This window comes from Pipistrellus kuhlii, unplaced genomic scaffold, assembly GCF_014108245.1.
Source record: "Pipistrellus kuhlii isolate mPipKuh1 unplaced genomic scaffold, mPipKuh1.p scaffold_m20_p_1, whole genome shotgun sequence".
In the NCBI taxonomy this organism is placed as follows: domain Eukaryota; kingdom Metazoa; phylum Chordata; class Mammalia; order Chiroptera; family Vespertilionidae; genus Pipistrellus; species Pipistrellus kuhlii.
This window is the reverse complement of record NW_023425404.1, coordinates 115,973,057-115,997,038: the sequence shown is the minus strand read 5'-3', so window position 1 is coordinate 115,997,038 and position 23,982 is coordinate 115,973,057. Positions and strand designations below refer to the sequence as shown.

At 40.1% G+C, this 23,982-nt stretch overlaps 1 protein-coding gene across 2 annotated transcripts in view; it reads left to right on the top strand.

Annotated features, from left to right (window-relative positions):
- The first annotated feature begins 13,300 nt into the window (after positions 1-13,300).
- Positions 13,301-23,982, top strand: part of FRMD4A (FERM domain containing 4A) — a 595,439-nt gene continuing 584,757 nt past the window's right edge. Inside the window, exons 1-2 of one of the 2 annotated variants that reach the window (XM_036460333.1) lie at positions 13,301-13,491; positions 13,906-14,031. In XM_036460333.1, the coding sequence (XP_036316226.1) occupies positions 13,987-14,031 (45 nt within the window). In that variant the 5' untranslated portion in view covers positions 13,301-13,491; positions 13,906-13,986. The remainder of the gene's footprint in view (positions 13,492-13,905; positions 14,032-23,982) is intronic. The other variant, XM_036460347.1, reaches the window with a different exon arrangement.

Genomic DNA, 23,982 nt, shown 5'->3' with positions numbered 1-23,982 from the left:
CTGCAACCTCTCCAATCTGGAACCCCTCTAGGGATATCTGACTGCCCGTTAGGCCCCATCTCAGTAGGATCGGGCCTAAATGGGCAGTTGGACATCCCTCTCACAATCCAGGACTGCTGGCTCCCAACTGCTTGCCTGCCTGCCTTCCTGATTGCCCCTAACTGCTTCTGCCTGCCAGCCTGATTGATGCCTAACTGCTCCCCTGCCAGCCTGATTGTCCCTAACTTCCCTCCCCTGCCAGCCTGGTCACCCTTAACTGCCCTCCCCTGCTGGCCATCTTGTGGCAGTCATCTTGTGTCCACATGGGGCAGCCATCTTGTGTGTGGGAGTGACAGTCAATTTGCATATTATTCTTTTATTAGATAGGATAGAGGCCTGGTTCATTAGAGGCCTATCAAATAATATTCTTTTATTAGATAGGATAGAGGTGGGGGCTGGCTGGTTTGCCCTGAAGGGTGTCCAGGATCAGGGTAGGGGTTCCCTTCGGGTGTGAAGCAGCCTGGGTGAGGGGTCTGTGGTGGTTTGTAGGCTGGCCATGACCCCCAGCGACCCAAGTGGAGGCCCTGGTGTCTAGGATTTATTTATCTTCTATAATTGAAACTTTGTAGCCTTGAGCAGAGGCCAGGGCAGGGAAAGCTTGTCTTCCTCCATTGCCAGGGGAAACACAAGCCTCCAGATGGCTCCAGGTCCATGGCCACGGCAATCTTTGTTGGGATTTATTTATCTTTCACAATTGAAACTTTGTAGCCTTGAGTGGAGGCCAGGGCAGGTCAGGGTGAAGAAAGCTTGGCTTCCTCCATTGCTGGGGGCAACCCAAGCTTGCATGCTCCAGCTCTGTGGCTGCCACCATCTTGGTTGGGTTAATTTATATACTCGCTCCTGATTGGCTGGTGGGCATGGCTTGTGGGTGTAGCAGAGGTATAGTCAATTTGCATGTTTCTCTTTTATTGATATATATATCCCAGTGCACACTTGGGAGAGGGATCCCTCAGTCCGGCCTGCACCCTCTTTCAGTCCAGGAGCTCCTGGGGGATGCTCTGACTGATGGCCATAAGTTGGACATCCTTAGTGCTGCCGCAAAGGAGGGAGAGGCTCCCACCACTGCTGCTGTGCTCGCCAGCTGTAAGACTGATTTTTGGCTGAACAGGGCTCCCTCTGTGGGAGTGCACTGACCACCAGGGGGTGGCTCCTGCATTGAGCATCTACCCCCTGGTGGTCAGTGCATGTCATAGTGACCAGTTGTTCTGCAGTTTGGTCAATTTGCATATTAGCCTTTTATTATATAAGATGTGCCATATCTTCTTAATTCAATTGCCTTTTGATGAACACATTATCTTTATGGTTGTTACTTGTTTGCTCACACTGGGTTCCTAGGGTGATCTTTGGTTTGACACTCCTGGATATATGACATAGGCTGCTGTTTTTATTTTCATGCATTGCATTTACTTAAGATTTTCAAAGAGAAAAATTTCATGGTCATGCATTTTACAAAAAGTTTTGAAAAAAATATTTATTATAGTTTTTTTGAAAAGTTGGATTCATATCTCTTTCTTATTTACTGTCAGTTAGAACAGTGTTGCTACCTCATTTACTTGGATTTTTATAAAGATAGGTTGCTTTCACAATATAAGCCACATGGAATATTAAGACAATCTTCTTGATAATTCTAGCCAAAAATTACATTAACATCTTTGAAACATTGAAAGAAAAGCATACCTGAATCTATATTACCACTTACCTGTAACATATCTTACTGAATTTTTCACAAACAAGTTTGGAAGTCTTTTCATCATGAATTATAAAAACAAGTCACAATGATAATTAATATTTTGGCTAAGTTTAAACAATGTTTTATTGCATAAATGTTATCATATTTGTATTTTATAATTTTTAAGTTTATAAACATTTTATAAATTTTTATTAAAGTTTCATTTTAAAATAAACTTTTAATTTTAGAACATTTAGATTTACAAAAATATCAAGAAGATAGTTCATAACAGTTTTCCCTATTATTGACAGCTTATATTACTGTGGTGCATTTGCCAAAATTAATGAATCAATATTGACACAACTGTAGCTGAAGTTCACACTTCATTCAGATTTCCTCGTTTTTTCTCTAATGTCTATTGTAGGTCTCAGGCTCCCATCAGGATACCGTGTTACATTACGTTGTTATGTCTCTTTAGGCTTCTCTGGGCTGTGGCAGTTTTTGTGGACTTCCCTAGTTTTTGATGACTTTAATAGTTTTGAGGTGCACTAGTCAGGTATTTTCTAGAATAACCCTCAACTGGATTTGTCTGATGCTTTTTTCATGGGTAAACTGGAGTTATGAGATTTGAGGAGGAAGAACCTAGAATTAATGGGCCATTTTCATTACATCATATATAGGGTACCACTAGCATGACATCACTGTTGATATTGACTTTGATTACCTGCCTCAGGTAGTGTTGATCATGTCTAGCATTCTTTTAAATGCCAACTTTTCACTGCATAATTAAAAGATGATAAAGAAATTTATTCATGTGCTACCTGTCAGGAACACAGCTTTTTATCTGAAACAAATTATGACCATAATGTTCATTTTGGGTAGTGAGAGATTACATAGCCATGGAATTAACCACAACTACTGAAAATTGACAAAATGTGTGAATTTCTGACCAGGTTAAAATTTCATTTGATTTTCAAATATCTGCAAAGAGGTTTTTTTTTGCAGATATTTGCAGATATTTTTTGCAAATATCTGAAAACAACACAAAAGTTATCACTAAATATTCAGAATTCTATACTGTTTTAAATGGAAGTAAACACCAGACTTTGCCACTGAAAGACAAAGGTTAAAATAATTTATTCATTATAATATTCTAACACTTCTTATGCTGATATTACAGATACATATGGTAGAATTAAAAGATACATTACTTCTTACCTGTGGGTCTATTATTTGTAGGAAATTAAAAGATACATTACTTCTTACCTGTGGGTCTATTATTTGTAGGAAATAGTAGGGACTAGGGAAACTGCCAGATGTTGGTAAAAGAGTTGAATAATCAAGGAGATTAAAAGAAATTACTACTCATGGGATATAGTAATATGATTATGAAACACTATATACATAGAAGTAAGTGGTTGTTGATAACTGGAATTCCCATCAACTAACCCAGGCACAGTCATTAATCAATGCAATATATACAAACAAATAAGACATTCACAGGGATCAATTTGAAATATGTTAGCAAAGCATTTTCTCCTCATCTTGTTTATTTTTCATGCTGGCTAAATCATTAGAATTTCCTCTTTGCTCTCTAAAAAAATAACCATTGGCCTGTATCCATCAGAAGGCAATAAGCCCAGTCTAAAAATATCTTCAATATCTTTATTAATCCATGGAGATTAATTTTATTTAGTCATTTAAGGGGAAATATTTAGTGAAGTACATTAACCCACTCTATGATGGCATAGTACATAAAATTACACCTGACTGATGAATTGTTTAATAAAATTCAACATTAATTCTTAATCAAATCTATAAAAAAGGAGTAAAAATATCCTTCTTTACTATGATAAAGAAAGCCCATTAATATGTAGATAAAAATCATGCTGTATTTAGATATGTTTGGAGTGAGTCATCCTCAACCTGCTACAAAACAATATTTAGGATCTATTTTCTAATGCTAAAGATACAGTAATGAGTAAAAAGACAGGAATTCTTGCTCTCTGAAGCTTATATTTTAGGTTTGGTGAGGGCAGTGGGGTGTAAGAAGAAGGTAAGTAGGCAGATCAGAAATAAATTGATCCAGTATTTCTTCCTTATCCACAGTTCCTCTGCCCATGGTTTCAGTTACCTGCCGTCAACCACAGTCCAAAAATACTAAGTGGAAACTTTCAGAGGTAATCAATTCATAAGTTTTAAATTGCATGCTGTTCTGAGTTGAGTGTTGAAATCTTAAAAGTTGAAATCCCAATGGGGGACATGAATTATCCTTTTGTCTGGCATCTCAACCCAGTTCTCAATCCCGCTCATTTGTCACTCAGTTGCCATCTTGGTTATCTTATTGACTGTCAAGGTGTCACAGTGCTTGTGTTCAATAATCCCCCCCCTCCTTTTTTTTTTTTACTTAATAATATCCCAAAAGCACAAGAATAGTAATGCTGGTGGTTCAGATATGCTAAAGAGAAACAACAAGTGTTTCTTTTAAGTGAAAAGATCAAAAGTTCTCAACTTAATAAGAAAAGAAATTGTATTTTGAGGTTGCTGAGATCTATAATAAAAATTAACTTATCTGTGAAATGGCCTAATGTATAAATTAAACTTTATCATAGATATGTATATATAGGAAAGAAAATATAGTACATATAGCGTTTAGTATATATAAGGTTCAGTACATGTTCCAAGACCCCCAGGGGATGCCTGAAAGCAGAGATATTACTGAATGGCTAAAGGGGGACAACTGTATAAAGAATATTAGATGACAAAAAGTGCAATGAAGAGAAATAAAGCAGAGAAGGCTTAAGGAGCACAGAGAGGAGAAGGCAATTTTAAATAGAGGAGTCAGGGAAGGCCTGGCTGAGAACTTGACATATGATTGAACACTAGAGGAGGTGAGGGAATGAACCATGCAAATACCTGAGGGAAAGCTTTCCAGGAATTGGGAACATAAAGTGCAAAGGTCCTGAGGCAAGAATATTTGGCATGCTCATGGAATTGCAGTTTCCTGTAGCTGGAAATAAATTAGTGAGGATAGAGTAGCAGGTTACACAAATGGAGGCAGACCATACAGGACTTTGTAAGGAACTATCAGGACTTTGGAGGGTTTTGAGCAGAAGTGTGACAGTATCTGACCTAAGTTCTCAAAATTATTCTAGCTTCTCTTTTGGATTGTGATTAGGTGGTGCAATAATCCATGTGATAGGGGTTGGTGGCCAAGAACAGGGTAGCAGAGTGGATTAGTGAGAAAGGGTGGGTTGCAGGATGTATTTGGAAGGTAGAGCCAGTGAGTGTGCTGACAGATGAAATGCAGATATGTGTTTCTTTTTGGCATGAACAGCAGAAAGGATGGAATGGTTTTCATAATGACTATTTTGTAGAGACTTAGATTTTTCTGGACATAATGAAGTACAAAAAAAAAATAAAGTTTAAAAGGATCTCCATTAGAAAATTATGGTCATACACCTTGAAGAGCTAAAGTAATCAACCAAAACCTACTAGAGATAATATAACAATGGGGAAAAAGACTTGCTGGTCAAAGGATAGAATAACTCAAATCAGCCCTACACACAAATGCTTTTATTATCCAGCTAATACTCCTATATAATAAAAGATTAATATGCAAATAGAGCGAACTGCAGAACAAACAACCAACCAAACAACTGGTCACTATGGCATGCGCTGGCCACCAGGAGTGCCCACAGAACAAGGTGGGTGTCAGCAGCAGGCAGCAAAGTGTAGAACATGGCAGGCATCAGCCATGGTGGGATGGTGGAGCAGGTGAGCAGGGAGCCAGGGCGCTGGTCACTGTCATTGGAGCAAGTCTCTGGTGGTTACTGAAAATTCTTTGCTCTCACATGCTGCAGTCCCACCAGTGCTTGCACCTGCTGCTGGCACTGGCCCCACTCGCATTTGCTATTGGCTCTGTCTCCAATTGCTCCATGTTGTCAACGGGTGCAAGCAGGGCCCGTGCCAGCAACATGTGGGAGCAGTGGGAGTGTGAGGCTGCCAGAAGACAGGGGACTGGAAGCTGCAGTGGGAGGGGCTGGGCAGGAGTGCATGGGGGATAGGCCAAGACCCACCCCTGTGCCCATGGCAGCCTCTCGGCCCACAGTTCCTTTCAAGGTGCACAAATTCATGCACCGGGCCCCTAGTTTATAATAATAAAAGTATAATATGCTAAGACCGGACAGCTTAATGACCTTCCAGAAGTCATTCCAGACATCCTTCTGGACAAAGCCATGGAGGCAGGGGCCAAGGCAGAGGTGGTTAGGGGCAATCAGGCAGGCAGGTGAGCAGTTAGGGGAAATCAGGCACGCAGGCAAGTGGTTAGGGGCAGTCAGGCAGGCAGGCAGAGTGGTTAGGGATGATCAGGCAGGCAGACAAGTAGTTAGGGGTGATTAGGCAAGTTGACAGAGTGGTTAGGGGCAATCAGGCAGGCAGGAAAAGTGGTTAGAGGGTGATCAGGCATGCAGGTGAGTGGTGAGGGGGATCAGGAAGACAGGTGAGTGGTTAGGGGAAATCAGGCAGGCAGACAGAATGGTTAGGGGTGATCAGGGAGGCAGACGAGTGGTTAGGGGGATCATGCAGGCAGGAGAATGTTTAGGGGGATTAGGCAGGCAGGAGAGTGGTTAGGGGCAATGAGGCAGTCAGGTAGGTGAGTGGTTAGGAGTCAGAGGTCCTGGATTGTGAGAGGGATATCCAACTGCCAGTTTAGATACAATCCCATGGGATTGGGCTTAAACCGGCAGTTGGACACCTCTCAAAGAGTGCCATATTGTGAGAGAATGCAAGCCAGGCTGAGGGACCTGTCTCCCCCTGACACTCACACGTGCTCAAATTTTGTGCACCAGGCCTCTAGTATAATAATAAAAGACTAGCCATTAAATTGAATTATATGTTAATTAAATTTGTGTGAGGGCATATAACACCTATCCAAAAACCTACAAAATTCTAATGGTGGAAAATAAAGCTTGAATTATTTCCTACTCCTGATGGGAAGATCAAATGGAAGTGGCAATTATTTCTGGTTTAATTTTCAGTCTTAGCACAAATTCAGTTAAAATACCAATGATGTCAAGGGCAGTGTAAAGAATGCAAAGTAATTGATTTTATAGTGTACTTGGGAAGAAAGACAAAAAATATTAAAGGATTAGTGAAGAAATAATAATTATCTCATGAAATAAATACTGATTATTTATCAATGAAGTATTGAATTAGGAGAAATATAGACCATTAAGATAAAATACAGCTTGCATAAATAACTTGAAATACATACAAAAATGTAAATATGGCTATTGAATATAATAGAATTATAAGGAACATAATCATTTCATACATGTTGCTAGGGTAACTTTATATCAATATGGCAAAAAAATAAATTTATCTCAAAGAATTAAAATAGAAAATGAAATCATATTTAAAGTTTATTTACCCAAAGGGAAAAAAACCCCACATTTTTGATAACTCAAGAAATTATGAAGAAAAGATGGGTAAAGGTATGTACTAAATCCAAACATCTGTACAATTAAAATGAAACAAGACAAAATAGTAGCAAAATAAAGAAAAATTTTAAGTACTTACAGAAAATCCAAGTGTCACATGGGCAGTGTTATTAAATATTCTTTAGAGTTTCTGAAATTTTACACATTTACTAATGCAATTGATAAAACATATAAAGTCTCCAATAGACAGATATTTGTATGTGTCTGTACACACATGGAAGAAAAAATATACTTAAGCCCCAATTAAGATACTTGGGAATAAACTTATCCAATGTAGTAAAAGTGTTATACTCAGAAAACTACAGGATGTTGAAAAAAGAAATAGAAGAAGATATAAACAAGTGGAAGATTATGCCATGTTCATGGAATGGTAAAATTAACATCTTTAACATGTCTATACTAACCAAAGCATTCTATAGATTCAATGCAACCCCTATTAAAATACCAACAGCATATTTCACAGATCTGGAACAAACTCTCCAAAAATTCATATGAAAACAAAAAAGGCCCCAAATAGCTGCAGCAATCTTGAGAAAAAAGAACAAAGTGGGAGGAATCAGAATATTACATATTAAGTTATTCCACAAAGCCACTCTAATCAAAACAGACTGGTACTGGCATAAGAACAGGCATATAGATCAATGGAACAGAACAGAGATCCCCCAAATCAACCCAAGCCATTATGCTCAATTAATATTTGACAAAGGAGGCAAAAGCATACAATGGAGTCAAGATAGTCTCTTTAATAAATGGTGTTGGGAAAATTGGACAGATATATGCAAAAAAATGAAACTAGACTACCAACTTACACCATATACAAGAATAAACTCAAAAAGGAAGAAAGACTTAAATATAAGTCATGCAACCATAAAAATTCTAGAAGAACCCATAGGCAGCAAAATCTCAGACATCTCTTGGAGCAAAATGTTTGCAGATACATCTCCTGGGGCAAAGGAAACTAAGGAGAAAATAAATACCCAAAGAGGGGCCTTTTACAAGTCTCTGAGGTTCTCTCTTTCTGCACCTATCTATCTCCTGTATGGTGCTCTGTCCTGTGAACTGTACCCTCCTGGACTCCCCTGATTGTTGGCTCTGTCTCCTCCATTTAACAAATGTACTTCTTCCCACCTGGGTTCCCCTCTCTGTTCTGTGGCTTGGAAATGCTCTTAATGCAATAGTCTGGGACAACTGTAAGACTTATTATGAATCATTGTCCTTGGTTGACCTATGTTCAGTGTCTTAAAAAAACTATTGATTCACATATTTTGCCTGTTTTTTTGTTTTTGTTTTTGTTTTTGTTTTGTTTGTTTGTTTGTTTCTGGTGGAGAGGGAAAACTTCATCCCTATTACTCTTGGCTGGAAGCAGAAGTTCCCTCATATCCTTTTAAAATACAATATTTACATGATTGTAATTAGAGAGTATATATATATATATATATATATATATATATATATATATATATTGTTTTATGGTCAAATAAACATTAGAGTTGAGACAGACTGTTTTCATATTTCTAGTTTTCAAAATTGCCATTTAGTAGCTGTAATAAAATACTATGCAGTGTGCCAAATTTATTTGAGATCTATTTATACATTAAAGGATGATTTATGTTTTACCTCTTTTCAAAAAAGGATACATTACTGACAAAAAAGGCCTACTAAATAAGAGTGTTGCATTATGAATTAAAAGGAAGAAATAAAGGTTAAGAAAAAACAAGTAGTAGTAATGCCAACTATGATAATATCTGCTCTAAATGAAAGTAAAATTGGGCTTTGGGTATTCTGGCAGCCAAATGTACCAACTGTGATTAGTTCCTTACTTTTATTATTAGAATAAAAAGGAAACCTAAGGGATATTAACAGTTATTGGATGCCTACTATGTACAGCTTGACAAAAGGTATAATAATATTCTATTTGATTTGATTTCACCTTTGTGGCCCTTGCCTTGGGTCACAGAGCCAATGACAGAACAGGCAGTCAGATTTCCACAGTAAAATGGCACAGCAGGGATTCTGAGGCTAATGCCATCCTGCACACAGGATGACAGACATTTTCCTTGCACTGAATTCTGAGAAACGTTTCTTACAGGGAGCAACTTATATAGGCAAGTGAGAGTGATCCAATGACCAATGTCTTCACAATAGCTTCATATTAAAAGGAGTTTTTAATAACTTTATTTTGTAGCAGCTTTTGATGAGTATGACATTGAACTACCCTTCAACTGAGGAGCTTTTGGAAGGAATTATGTCATTTTCTTGGGAGGTAAGGTTAGGCAAGGAGGGGATTTATTACTTAGAGAAAAGGATTGCTGTCCCCACACTGTCGTGTGATCTCAATAGCTCTTGGGCAAAGTTTTGAAAAGACTTGGAGAGCTCAGATCTCACTGGTTTGTTTTTTGTTTTTGAATGAGGATCTATTTTACACTAATGTACTCCTCTTCCTAACAAACTTCTCCACAATTTTTCACACTTGGACTTATGTGTTCATAACTCTACTAAAAGCTCCAGGCATCTTTGCGGAGCCACCATTGTCACCAGAATTCTGGAGCTCCCTGCTTTTTGATCTCTCCTCTGTAAGATGCTACTTTTAATCATCGACGCCTATGTTTTACCCAGCACCCCTGCCCTGGGTGCTGTCCTTGCCTCTTTCTTGTTGTACTTAACATTTTAGCATCTCTTAGTGCCCAGTTTAATATTAATGAGCATCTACTGCTCTCTAAGCTCGATGCTCCCAGCTGCAGGAGTGCACACAGCCAGACGGAACCTAGTTCTGACATAGGTTGCTCACTCTCTAATAGGCAGAAAACAGAGAAAAGTGAATAACTGTCATACCAAAAACAATAACAACAACAACAACAAAAACACCACTCAAACATTAAAAATCACAGCAACTTAAAGTTGTACAAACAAAGCTCATATAAATACCCAAATGGAAAAATCAGGAAAGTTATGTAAACATACACACGCTCATCAGACGCAGTTTATGCTCCTTCCAGATATCCTTGGTTCCAGGGATTAGCTATCCTGCCATTGTCATTTCAATTCCTAGTACTGTTGCCATCCCTGCCTCCTCCAGGGTATGGACCAGGATTTGGGACAATTTCCATAACATGTTCTGAGCAAGAAACCTCAGCATCTTTAGTGTCCAAGTCCTGTCTGGCTGACCTGAAAAAGTTATGGTGTCTGCCTCTGTTTCCATTCACAGTTGCCTGGAGGAGCTAGTAACAGAACTCTGACATGCAAGGGAGTTCATTTTATGGTGTCAATTTGACTGACAAGAGTCAGCAAAAAAGCATAAGCAGGCTGATAATGACTTCTCTCTTCCCCTCCTGAATGGAGTGTTTCTTGAAATACTCTCTCCTAGATATGCTTTCTTGCAAATGAGCAACTGTACTATGGCCAGGTCACCACCTTTTTTGTTTTGTTTGTTAATCCTCACCTGAGAATATTTTCCCATTGATTTTTAGAGAGTGGAAAGGAGGAGAGACAGAGAGAGGAACACCAATGTGAGAGAAACAAATCAATTGGTTGCCTCCTGCATGTATCCCTGCAACCGGTACATGCTCTTGACTAGAATTGAATCCAGGACTCTTCAGTCTATGGGCTGACACTCTATCCACTGAGCCAAAGTAACTAGGACTAGGTAAACACCTCATACGCACTCTCATCCCTTCCCTGATGTACCTTCCCAGCTCCTTCACTCTTATTGCCCTGAGATTGCACCTCCCAATAATGTCTTTTTTTAAATATATATCTTATTGATTTATTTTTTTATTTTATTTTATGGAGAGGAAGAGAGAGGGATAGTTAGAAACATCCATCAGCTGCCTCCTGCACACCCCCTACTGGGGATGTGCCCGCAACCAAGGTACATGCCCTTGACCAGAATCAAACCTGGGACCTTTCACCGGGACCTTTCAGTCTGCAGGCCGACGTTCTATCCACTGAGCCAAACCGGTTTAGGCCCAATAATGTCTTCACTCGTGAGGTCTGCTGCAGACGCTGTCTAGGGAATCTGGGCAACGATTTGGGGCAAGGCTTTCCAAGCAGAGCACAGAGAAATGAAGGCAGGTGTGATGAGGCCTAACATCAGTGGTTGACACATTTCTCAGGTCTGTCTCTCCACCTTGAGTGTGTCCTGGCTTTTCTATACCAGGAATTGCTCCTGCTGAGCCCACTTAGGGATGTACCCTCTCTCTGCCCACATCCACATATTGCAATAGCATGCAGTATTCCAAGTAGAATTAAAAAAATAATCAGAAGTCATAAAAAAGATGTTCTGCTTACTCTCCAAGTTCCACCTCAAAACTATCATGTCCTTGAACCTTAAGGCAAACTCTCCCTGCTTTTTGCAGCCCAAACTGTTTTATTTGTTTGCTTGATTTAAAAAAAAAATCCTCACTAGAAGGTATTTTTCCATTGATTTTTTTAGAGAGAGTGGAAGAGAGAGGGAAAGACAGAGAGAAATATCGATGTGAGAGAAACACATCAATTGGTTGCCTCCTGCACACCCCCTGGGATCAGATGCCATTGGGGAGGAGCTTGCAACTGAGGTATGTGCCCTTGACTAGAATCAAACCTGGGACCCTTTGGTCCACAGGACAATGCTCCATCCACTGAGCCAAACTGGCTAGGGCCAAACTATTTGTTTTTAAGTCACTTTATCAACATGTTTTTGTTGATTTTAGAGAAGAAAGGAGAAAGAGGGAGAGAGAGAAACATCGATGAGAGAGAAATCAACATTGATTGGTGGCTTCTTGAATGCTGAACCTGAAACCCGGGCATGTGTTCTGATTGGGAATCAAACCAGTGGCCTCTTGGTTCAATCACTGAGCCACATCAGCCAGGCCATTTTATAACATTTATCATATATTGTCTTGTATTATAAATGAGTTGGTATTACTGCATCTATGAGATAAAAAGCTCATGGGGGCAGTAATATGACTTAGCTTTGCATCTTCTGCGAAGCTTATCATGGAGTACTGCCTGCAGTAGGCACTCAGCAAATATCAGTTAAATCTATTTAGAAACCTATCTGTAAGGTTAAGTTCATGCTATAGCTATGTTCCTTAAATAATTATTAATTTTTAAAAATTATGAAATTCAACACCAAGTGCAAAATGTTCTGATTAGCTCAATAGAAGGCCACACTCCCTTGACTCTGATCTTGCCATGACTTTCCAGTACCTGGAGGTAGGGAGTGATCCTCAGAGCTTCCTGAGATCAAGGACATTAGTATTCAATCACACAGCATGGACCTCCACCACAGGATAAACAGTGTGAGAGGACTCTTTTCATTCAATTAGTGAGTACCTTTGAACAGTTACTCTATACCAGGCACTGTGATGATCAATTAAATGCTTTTAAAAGTGTAAGTTATATAGTGACAAAACCTATATTTCTTCATACCAACATTTAAAGCCCATTAATTTCTCCCACCCTGGTTTCTATTAAAAAAGTTGGTCTCTGTGTTTCTACATTTCACAATGTCTAGTTCATTTCAAGGAATTTTTGGAGTCATTAAAGCAGGTGAGTGAAAGAAAGAAATCAGAAACAGACATGAAAAATTATTACTCTAAGTATTAGTAATGGCTATTTTTAGTTGACTGAGTAGCCTCCATAAAAAGATAGAAGCTTGACAGTGCTCATACACAAGATGCTTTCACTTTCTTAAATATTGGACTCTGGGAAGTCTTTTGAGCCACTTACTAAGTAACAAGACTGGGCAGACTTCTATTTTTTTCTCTATTGACATCTTCCAAGGAAAATGCTGCATGATATGATTTTCAAGGCTAATTTGCCTTTTTGTGTTAAGCAGTGTCCCTGGCTACAAATTAGCCTCCCTGAGCTAGAGAGGCTCCTTCAAAATTCCTAACAGGCAGCCTGGTGGAGAGATGGGAGGGAAGGGATGGGAGGGAGAAAGGGCGGGAGGAAGGGAGGGAGAGAGGTAGAGGGTGTCTGTCTTCTCAGTACATGTGCTGCAGGCAGGGAGATCTGAACGCTAGCAGAACAGGCAGTGTACTTACATGTTCCTGGAAGTATATTAGCCCCACCGGGTACTAAGCTTGCCAGTTCTTTTGGGGAAAGAGAAGTAGATTTGGGGGTGAGGAAAGGGGTCAGTTCATAACTGACTTCCCACTCAGTTATAATGAGGGCATTTGCTGATCTCCAGTGACCGCCTGGTGCTGTGGTCAGGCTCCTCTCCCTGACTCCCAGATACTTGATTTTGCAAAAGGGACACACCTTTCTGCAGAAAAGAAGACTCTGACCAGATTGCAAGCGGTAGGTTGTGACATTCAGCATGTTTATGCAGCAGAATTGCTTAGAGATGCAGAGAAAGGGGCGGGGGTGTTGGGCTGGTTGATTTATCTGCAGTGGGGAATGTTTTTTTTTTTTAAATGCCAGTTAAAAGAAGAGTTGTTGCCTAGGCTAAGGTGTCAGTTAAAATTTCTGTTTTCTCAGATTTTATTTTTGTGTTTGATGTGGTTTTTGTGCTTGTGCAGCTTAGCGCAGCCAGGCAGGGCTCACCTTTAAATAACCTGCAGCTTTCCTCCTTTTTAATTTTCTCCCTAAGCCCAGTTCCCACCCCTTCTTCCCAATATCGCCCTCACCTCCCCCACCCCTAGTGAAACGTGGCCTGTCTTCATCTTGAGCCTTTTGCACTCTGAATCTGGATTTTTGGCTGGTTTTTGGCAGGTATTTGTGGATGCTTTGCAGTCGCCCAGGGCCCAGGCAGACCGACTGTGTAGAAGTGTTTGTGCATGGGAATCGGAGACCATGGCAGTGCAGCTGGTGCCAGACTCCGCGCTCAGCCTGCTGATGGTGAGTGCTCCGGGAGGAGGTGGGGCCCAGGGGCGCCCAACTCCAGCCTCTCCGGCATCGCATCGCACCCCTGTGGGGTCTGCTGCTGCAGCCAGAGCTGCAGACATGTTAACGGTCCTTCTGCTTTATCCTGCAGGCTCTTTTGAAATGATTTCTTGGGTAAAGAGCAACAGCCATGACAAAGCACTTCCAGGGAAAAGGAGCATTAGGTTTGCCATTTTAGAAACTTGTTGCTTAATGCTATTTTGAGAGATGTGCTTGCAAACAGGTGCGAAGAGCCCCTGGAAATAGATTCCCAGTAATGCCTCTCCCTGGCTCTCAGCATCCTTTCCCCCATGCCTTTTGCTTCTAAATTGAGGTAATCATGTTTGTTTGGTATGTTTTTTTGTTTTTTTTTTAATATCTTCTCATGGCAACTGTGGAATAGTTTGCCCACAAGGCAATTGAATAGGCTCTTCTTTCAAGGTGCCCACATATCTGCTCAGATTTCTCTGTAGAGGCAGCCGAGGTGGTTCGCTTTGACCTTTTGTGACACTGGAGTTCGAGGAAGCTTATCTCCCAACTACAACTGCTAGGGAGATACTCTGAGGCCTTGTCCTGGTATTTGTCCTAGTGTGGACCACTGACCTACTTTAAGCCACTCCACAAGTTCCATCACGTTAAGAAACAAGGGCATTTAAGCAAACAAGGACATTGGCATTGCCTTGTTTTAAGCTGATTGATGTTGGCTTGACATTAAGTTCAGAGTTTGCTTTTGCATAACATTGCTCCTCCCAGTCCTCAGGAGCAGCCTATCTGCCAGGGGAATGCTGGCGGGAGTGGACCCTGTCAGCTGGGTGTGGGAATGTTCCAACAGTGGCACAGGAGATTTTATGAACAAAGCGTAAGTGCTTCTGCTGTATATTGATCAATGTTTTCTGACTGAGGAGAAATGCGGCTTTGCATGGTCTCATGAATTTATTAAGGCCACTTGGAAGAAGAAACGAGTGGGGAGCAATCTCCCCCGTGGCCAGCCTGGTCAAGTTAAGAGAAACAGATATAAGATATAAGACACCTGGGGTTCCTTGTTACCCCAAATGTCATTTAAGTCACAGAGACTGTTGATGTTCCTGGGATCTCACGGGCCTCTGCTGACTTCTGACTTTACTGGGGGAGAAGAGGTGGATATTTTCTGGAGAAATTACCCTTTACTCCTCTTTCTTCCCTCATGAATTCTATTGTCTTATGCTATTTTTATCCTGTGTCTGTCTGAGGTCACACAAGTGGATGCAAAGGCCCTGATGAGTAATTGTGCGTGTGGCAGGCACTGAAGTGCAGTATCCAAGGGGACCAGGAGACCCCTAGGGTACTGGGAGAAAAGATGCAGAAAATACTAGTGCATGTGCTCACATGCAGGTATGCGCATGCATATTATATAAAATTGTTAAACAGAAACACATCCTGTATATGTTAATATAGAGAAAAAATGTGTTCTTGAAAAATAGAGCTGGGCCTGCTGCCTCCAGGTGTCTGTCTGCTCTGAATCACCTCAAGCTTCCATGCTTCTGAGCATTCAGATAAGCGCCTGTTTGACTTGGGCCCTACGGCTAAATCCTCAGCACCCAGACAGAATGTAGTTTAGCACCCTGGTTCAGCTCCTGCCACACACACACTCCTGTTCCCTTGTGCTTGTGCTTCCCAAATATTGTGGTTGCTGAGCTGTAGGTCTCTCAGCTCAGACTTTATCCTCCATTATCAGCAGTTTCTGCTCTAAGATCTATCTCTAGAGCTCACCTCTTGCCCAGATTAAAGGATTGTGCGCATGCCTCTCTGGGAAGCTGGGGAAATAGCTTTGACACCTAGATGGACCATTAGATTACAGAAACCTGGAGTGCTGTGTGTAATTGGAGTCAATACATGTTTTCTGGTTTACCACTGGTTTAGGGGGATTTTCCTCTATGGATTTCACTGATTTTTTTTTTCTTTTCATTTTAGGGGTAAACCCCAAAGTAATTGCTTCCCTGACCTATTGCATGATGAATCTCAAAATTTATAGGCAAGTAGAGGTGGAAAGGATGAAGGAAAAAGAGCTATTTAGAAGAGCTGCTTTGGCTGTGAGTTCAGGAAGGAAGCTATAAATATTATTACTTAGTAGCTAATCAATCAACCAATCAGATCTCAGTACTTAGAGTGCCGCTGACTGAGAAAGCAGCATGATGCAAGAGCAAGAGCAGGAGCAGCTTGTAAACACCCTGTCTGGGTGGAGGGCACTATCAAGTGGCCTCATTGCAGTTTTGATTCTGTGTCTTGGAGTCACTGGGCTGTGGGGAGCCGGGGGTGGGGGGGGGGGGGGGGGGGGGGGAGCACTTGGCCATGCCCCTTCCTTTGGGATAAGGAGGCAGCTGGAAGTTATATTCAGTATAGACTCTAATGAATCAGGGCAGAATGCGTTTGTTTGGTTATGGAAGGGGCAACAGAGCCTGAAGGTGGAGACCCTGTCATTTCTTCCCAGTTTTGACACTCACTGTGCAATCCTGGGCACATTGCTTCCTCTCTTCGTACCTTAATTATGTCATTTGTTAATTGAGGTGTGGTCCTCATCTCTAGGGTCCCTTTCAGCTCTGTTAAACACCATGTAAGGCCACTAGGAATGCTGTCTAGAACGGAATTCCTGGTAGGCAACTCTGACACTTGATATGGCATTGTGTCTTATTTGCACCCTAGCACATGAGCTGTATTGCTTTTAGATGGTGGAATTTGTCCCCATCCACGTGGCTTTAACTCCAGAGTAAGTATGTTTCAGATGATCTGTTGGAATAGGCGATCATTAGGGTTTGCTCACACTCTGATTCAGGAGTCCTACCCCATGGGATCCTGATTTATTCTGTTTGACAAGAGCAGGGGACTTTTGAGAAGTACCTAAGGTGCCTTTCCAAGTGTGCAGAGTTTGGGTAACTGAGGGGGGTCCTGAGTTATGAGCATGTGCTGACTTTCTTGAGGTAGGAAGATTTCACTGACTCTGCCAATGCAGAGTTACTGTGAGGGTTGATGAATGTCCAAGCAAGATGGAGCCCCTTAGATGAGGAAGGGTGGAGTCACAGAGAGGACAGGTGCTGGTGATGGAGACAGCCTCACAGGCATGGAAAGCCCATGTGTGCAGAAATCTTGGGAAGCAAAAAAAGGTACTACTGTTCACCACATTGATGGGAGCCTTCAGCATGATGTGGCTGATGGCAGAGGTGGAAGCTGCTGGCTATGTGTCATTTGCTGAAGCCATGTGACTTTGAGGACTGCTGCAAGGACTGGAACATAATAGAGCCAGGGATTTCTTAATAATTTTATTAATTACAGGATAGAGTTGCATAACCAAGGGTTATAGAGGTAGTATTATGACATTTTGGATCATTATACTCTTGACAGTTGGATTAAAATAGATTTTAATGTAAGTAAACTGGCTAGGTAATATGCAAATTATACTTTTCTGTGAAGTGTCTTTACATACATTATCTCATTTAATCCCTTCAAGAACCATATTTTAAGGAAAAAAAAACAACAACACACAAAACACCCATTAATAACAGAATTTGAGAACTTGTCAATGGTCACACAAATGAAATTGATGGCTCAAAGTCTCAAAATTGAGGTCTTCAGATTTTAAGCCAGTGATAGTACATCAAAGCTCAAGAACTTGACTACCAGGATCTTCTAACACTGAATTGGCCAAGAGGGCCTCTCCTCAGAGTCATTTTGCATTTTCCATGTTTCTAGGCTGGTACTTCTGTATTCGTGTTTATCATTATTCTTTTCCATATCTATCTATCTATCTATCTATCTATCTATCTATCTATCTAAAGAGGTAATATGCAAATTGTCAAGGATGCTATAACATCACGACCACTCAGAAGGAGGTTGCACATGTAGGTGGGCGGGAGGAGACTGTGTATGAATGAGGCAAGCCATGGATGGTGCAAGCCCAGAGAGAAGAGGCCTGCCTGCCACTGTGGCTAAGGGGAGACCCGGAAAGAACAGGGCCTGCCAGCTGCAGCATGCTGGTAATCCCACCCCTGAGCATGAGCTGCAGAAAAAACACCTTTTCTAACAGCTCATTGGCTAAGCTCTCAGTATGCTCCTCACAGTGTTCTTGGTAACTTGGGTAATAAGAATCCAAGAAAGTGATCTAGGGTTTTTCCATCACATTCTTGGAGGAGAAAAATGAAGGTCCACTGATAGAGGATCTAAGAAATGTTATATCCTGCCCTACCTAGTTTGGCTCAGTAGATAGAACTTCGACCTGCTGACTTCAGGGTCTGTGTTCAATTCTGGTCTAGAGCATGTAGCTAGGTTGCAGGCTCCTCCCTGGCCAGGGCCCAGGACAGGTCTTATGAAGGAGGCAACCAATTGAAGTGCCCCTCTCATATTGATGTTTCTCTCTGTCTTTCCCTCCCTCTTTCACACTCTATAAAAATAAATGGAAAAATATCCTCAGATGAGAATAAAAGAAAGAAAGAAAGGTCATATTCTATGATAGAAACATCTTGAAAATGCCTAAAGAAAGTTGTCATTTTTTTTATGGTGAAGGGACTGGACTCCATGTTGATGAAAATACCTTGGCAGCTTTGGGGACCAGCAGTGGCAGCAGCAGCAGATTGATGGGGGGTGCTGCCTTCTCCTTATCAGCTGGTCATCTCCTACAGAAAGAGGTCAGACTACAGCTTAGGCCTGCTCCCCTCAGGGCTCCCAGACTGTGAGAGGGGGGCAAGCTGGGCTGAGTCCTTCCACAACCAGTGCATACATTTTTGTGCACTGGGCCTCTAGTTAAAATATAAAATTGAAAAATGATACCACAGGTCTGGTTCAAGAGATCTGATTTGATGCTAGCACTAAGAATTATATTTATATTCCTAAAAGACTTGCTGTGTTTCAAGGTTCTACTTTTTTGGACTCTGTTTCTAAGAAATTGCCAAGAGCTATGTTTTATAATAGATACATTAAATATGTAAAAACTCTAATTCATAAGTTAGAGAAATTAGAGGGTGATTATTTTCACTGAGTGAAGGGAATTAGATTATCATAAAGGTTCCTTTCCATTCCAAAAATTTGATTTCAGATTTCAGGTTTCTCTGTGTGTGTGTGTGTGTGTGTCTTTTTCCCCCAAGTCATTGTTTAGTACTGTTGAAATTATCCACTGCCATCAGAGTCCCAAACTTCCTAGTGTTATGAACCAATGTTGTAAAAAGTATGTGGAAATATAATCTACTTATTAAAAAATGCTTAAGGTAAGAATGCTTAGAAGTTTGTGTTTTTCTAGGAAATGTGTTCACATTCTTCCTGACCATACTTTCTATTAAAATTTCAGTGATGCATTAAAAGTTGCCAACTCCTTAAACTATGCAATAATCCATTTCCTATACTAGTTGGTGATGTTTTAATTTTGCCTGATGAAAGACTTGCCTTTGGTACAACTTTGATTACCAAATTCAATGAAGCCAAAGATTAAAATGGATGTGGATAACTTTTTAGTGTTAATGATGAGAAAATTAATTTTGTCATAAATCTTTAGCTAATACTATCAACAGAGAAGATATATTTAAGTCTGTTTTCCTTTTCACTGATATTCCCTACTTCAGTCCCTGAATTAAAAACAAACAAACAAACAAAAAACCCTACACTAATAGAAGAGCAAGATGCAAATTGACCATACCTTTGTGATGCCCACTAGCCAATCAGAAGTGTGCATGCAAACTAACCCAACAACCCTGGCAGATTAATTTGCCTATATAGGCACCACCCCAGCTGCTCTGGGCCTCTGGGCAGCATGTTAAGGTGGAAAGATGGCTCCAGCCAGAGTGAAGGCGTGTTGGCAGCCAGGGTAAAGAAGGCCCATTCTTGCATGAATCTTTGTGTATAGGACCTCTAGTATATAATATTTGCATAAATTTTGTTTTGAAAGGATTCTCTTGAATAGACTAGCTTTCTGATCTATTTTGAGTAGAGCCCAATCAATAATTTGCTGTCCTATAACTTTATCTCTTTCATTTTGTTTTATATAGGTTCTTTTTTCCTCAGACATTTTCCTCATTGGGACATTTTTAAGTTTTAATTGGACAGTTAAAAATATTTACTAAATATTTACCCTGTAAAAAAGGAATGCAAGCCTGTCACTGGCTTTAGTGAACCAGCAATCTATTTGGAGAGACAAGATAGAGATCTGTGGAGATTATAAAGAAAGGAATTCACAGGACAATGTCAGAGAATCTTATAGGAACTGTAATAAGACAATATGTAATCCATCACCACATGAGCCCTGGGTGCTCTGAGTTCAAAAGCCCTGCGGAGTACTGCTTGTAAGAATAGAGGGACTAGTTCTTTGTGTTTAAAGTAACATATTGAGGAATGGATGAGTTAAGAGTGTAGATTTGAAGTGAAGAGAATAATTGAATTACAAAAGGGTCTGGATTATGTTTGGGAGGTAGAAAGTTATCTCAGAAGGAAGCAGAGAGTGGTGTATAGGAAGAGATTAACCAAAAAATTTATATGCATAATCCATGGACATAGACAATTGTGTGGTAGGCCCTGGGGAGGGAGGTAAGAGATAGAGGTTGTCAATGTGGATAAAAGGGGGGCATCCATAATAATTTCAACAATAAAGATAATTAAAAAAAAAAGTCATCTGGTTTGGACAGAGTTCCTAAAGGTGACAAAGAGCTAAATGGTCAAAAGTCAGGTAGGAGATAATACCAAGGTCCTAGTTCTATCATTATAACCTAAGTTTGCTGTACATTTGACCTCTGATGGGTGTCTATTCTGAATTTCTGATAAGATCAAGGATTTTCTCCAGATCCCTGTTGGCAAAAGGCACAGGAGAAAATTGAGTTCTATATTAAGGAAACTTGGTCTTGAGATGATAAAAACTCTCCTACTACTTTTCAAAGTGCTTTTGTACCTGTTGTCTCACATGTGTTCTCTATGAACCAAGCAGGATGGTTACTATATCTTTCTTTTACATGGGGAAGCTCAGACCCAGAGATGTTAAATGGCTTGCCAAGATGACTCAGCTAATTGGTGATGAAACTGAGATACTACCCAGGTTTCCATGATGGTTAATGCCTAAGTTTGAAAGTTGGTGACCTTTGTGGAAATGTAGAGAACCATAATTATGTGGGAATAAGGGGCACAGCATCTGGCACTGTACACAGAGTGGGGCCATGGGGCCCAGGACAAGGGCCCTGGATGTTCAGGTCTATAGGTGTGACTGGTTCTTATCATTGGCTTTTCTTATTTTAAATAGGATGATTATAAAAAAAAAAAATCTCTGGGAAATGTCATGTTATGATTTATCCAATTCAGTAGCTAAAATCAGTCTTAAGCTCAATTATCTACCTCCTAACACATACTTTCTTAACGGGCATATAAAAAACCTTTATGTTAAAGATTTTGTAGTGTTAGTGTAAAAAAACCCTTGGAAACCTGTAAATAATTTTTGTGAGTTTATTTGAGCCAAACTGTTGACTTATCCTGGGAAGTAGAACCTCAATGAATTGAGATAATGCTCCAGAGAATGATGGGTTAAATATGTATTTATACATTGCAATCAAAGGAAAGGGATATAGGTGGGTTACATGAAATCCATTGGTGATAGATTAAGGAGGTAAGATAAAGCAAAGTGGAAAAACTTCTGCGATAGGGTAAAAAGTGAAATGATGGACATATGATTCTTTTACATAGATGAATACAGGATAGTTTTACATAATTAACAGTTGACAATTAACTTCATAACAATAACAACAAGGGAATGTTCCAGGTGCCCTGAGGGGTCCGAAAAAAAAAAATGAAAGTTACAAGTTACCCATACATTTCCAGATATGTTATCTTAGAGGCAAAAAGACAAATGGGCTCAGTAAAGCTCTAAGCTGATCTTTGTCAGGGAAAATACTGGCCTAGAACATGACTACCAACTATAACTGTTTGTAGTTAAATATTTGATTTTCAGACCATCTTTTGTGGTTAGTTTAGGTCTCTGAATTTGCAAGACTGCCATAAAGTCCTCTCCTGAGCTTGTCAGGTTAGATGTGGGCCCCTTTCATCCACAGTATTTAATGTTTATTGTATATATTTGATATATTTGTCTGTGTCAGAGGGTAAAGTTTTAAATCAATGATGCTCAAACCACCTCTCTCTGATTATATATATATATATATATATATATATATATATATATATATATATATGTTTTAATTTTATATCTAATCTATTTCTCTGGTTGTAAGTGACAGAGACCTACTCAAACTAGCAAAGGGGGAAATGCATTGACTGATATAACTGGAAAATCCAAGAAATGGAATAACTCCAGGAAAAGCTGGATCAAGGACTTTAGGGACAAAGTCGGGACCCTGTTTCTCTGCTTCTCCCATGTCTTCATTCTACTTTGCGCTGTGTTGACTTCAGGCTCTGGAAGATTCTTCCCTCAGTAGCTCTGGGGTTACTTATCCTTGGAGTGAGTTAGAGGGAAAGCATCTGTGAACCCTAATTCATAGGTTCAGTTTCCCTCAAAATAAATATAAATTGAAAATCCCAATCATCTAAATCATTTATGCTAGGTTGAACAAGTCTTATCATCTATAAAGTGGAATAATAATAGCTATCGTTTAAGAGTCGTCATACTTATTTAATGAAATGTGCATGTAATATACTTGATACTGTTCCTGGACCAAAGTAAACCCAGTATTAGCAAGTAATTGTTTTATCTTAAAATAATATGAAACAATCATTCACCCAAACTCATCTCATTGGACCCCTGAATGAGCCAGAGTCAGTCTAAAAGAAAAAGTTGCCAAGTTCTCTCTTTCTGCATCCTATCTGGACAATCAGTAACCACCTTTGGACAACCAGCCAATAGTTTTAGAAAAACAGATGCTAATAGTGTTAGGCAAACACTTAAATTTTATTCCTGCATTAAATAACTACCAAATTTTCTTATCCTTCAAGGGGAAATGACTAAAATATGAGCTGCGATATGTTCTCTCTGGCAAATGCAAAATGCATGCCATCCAATTCTGCTACACATGATTGGGTGGCTATTCATGTATCTCTGCTAAAAGTTAATTGCACACTGCTTTGCAAAGTTTAGTAGTTGTTTGGAGAGTATATGTTACTGGTACAGTTAGCAGCTTCTCATTGAATTCTCTGCCAAAATATGAAGTTTAATGAAACATATAGTATTTAGCCTGGTTGTAATTAAGGTCTTGGATATGTTTGACTAAGACCAAGTGATACATACCAAGTGAGGAGACTAAATTCCACTGTCAAAGTAACATTGACCTATGACTTACGTTGAATAGCAACAAACACTTTTTATGTCTCTGGATATTGAAATCTTAGTCTCTCAGTCTAGACTTGGAGAAGCAATTTCCTGAGCAGAAGATCTAATTCTCTTCCTCCAGCCAGACATACATGCCCATGATTTCAACTCTTGTCTGTGTAATAACAGCTCTCTAATTGTATCTGTACCTGGTCCTCAAGCTTCTGATGATGACCAATGCAAATGCTTATCAGACTTCTTCTCTGCCTTGTTCCATAGGTACCTCAGACCAGTTCATCCCAAAAGGTCTTCTTAGTCTACGTATGTCTCACCTTCATTTGCCGTAGCACCATTTCCCCTGTCATGTGGGATTTACCTTTGACTTCTTCCTCTCCCGTATCCACTTTTTCCAGTTATCACCAGGTCCTGTTGTTTCTACTCCCTCATTTTCTTTCTAATCTGGGTCTTCCTCCCTGTTCCCTTTCTTGAGCCTTAGTTCAAGCCTGTCATCTCTCACTAATGGGATATCTACAAAGCTGCTGAGCTGGTCTTATGCTTTTACCCTCTTTTTCATTTTCCAGACTGATATTTATAAATTAAGGCCTAGTTTCTTTTCCTAAAATCCTCTGATTACACCTGACTATACATGGAATAAAGCTCATGTGTCCACATTG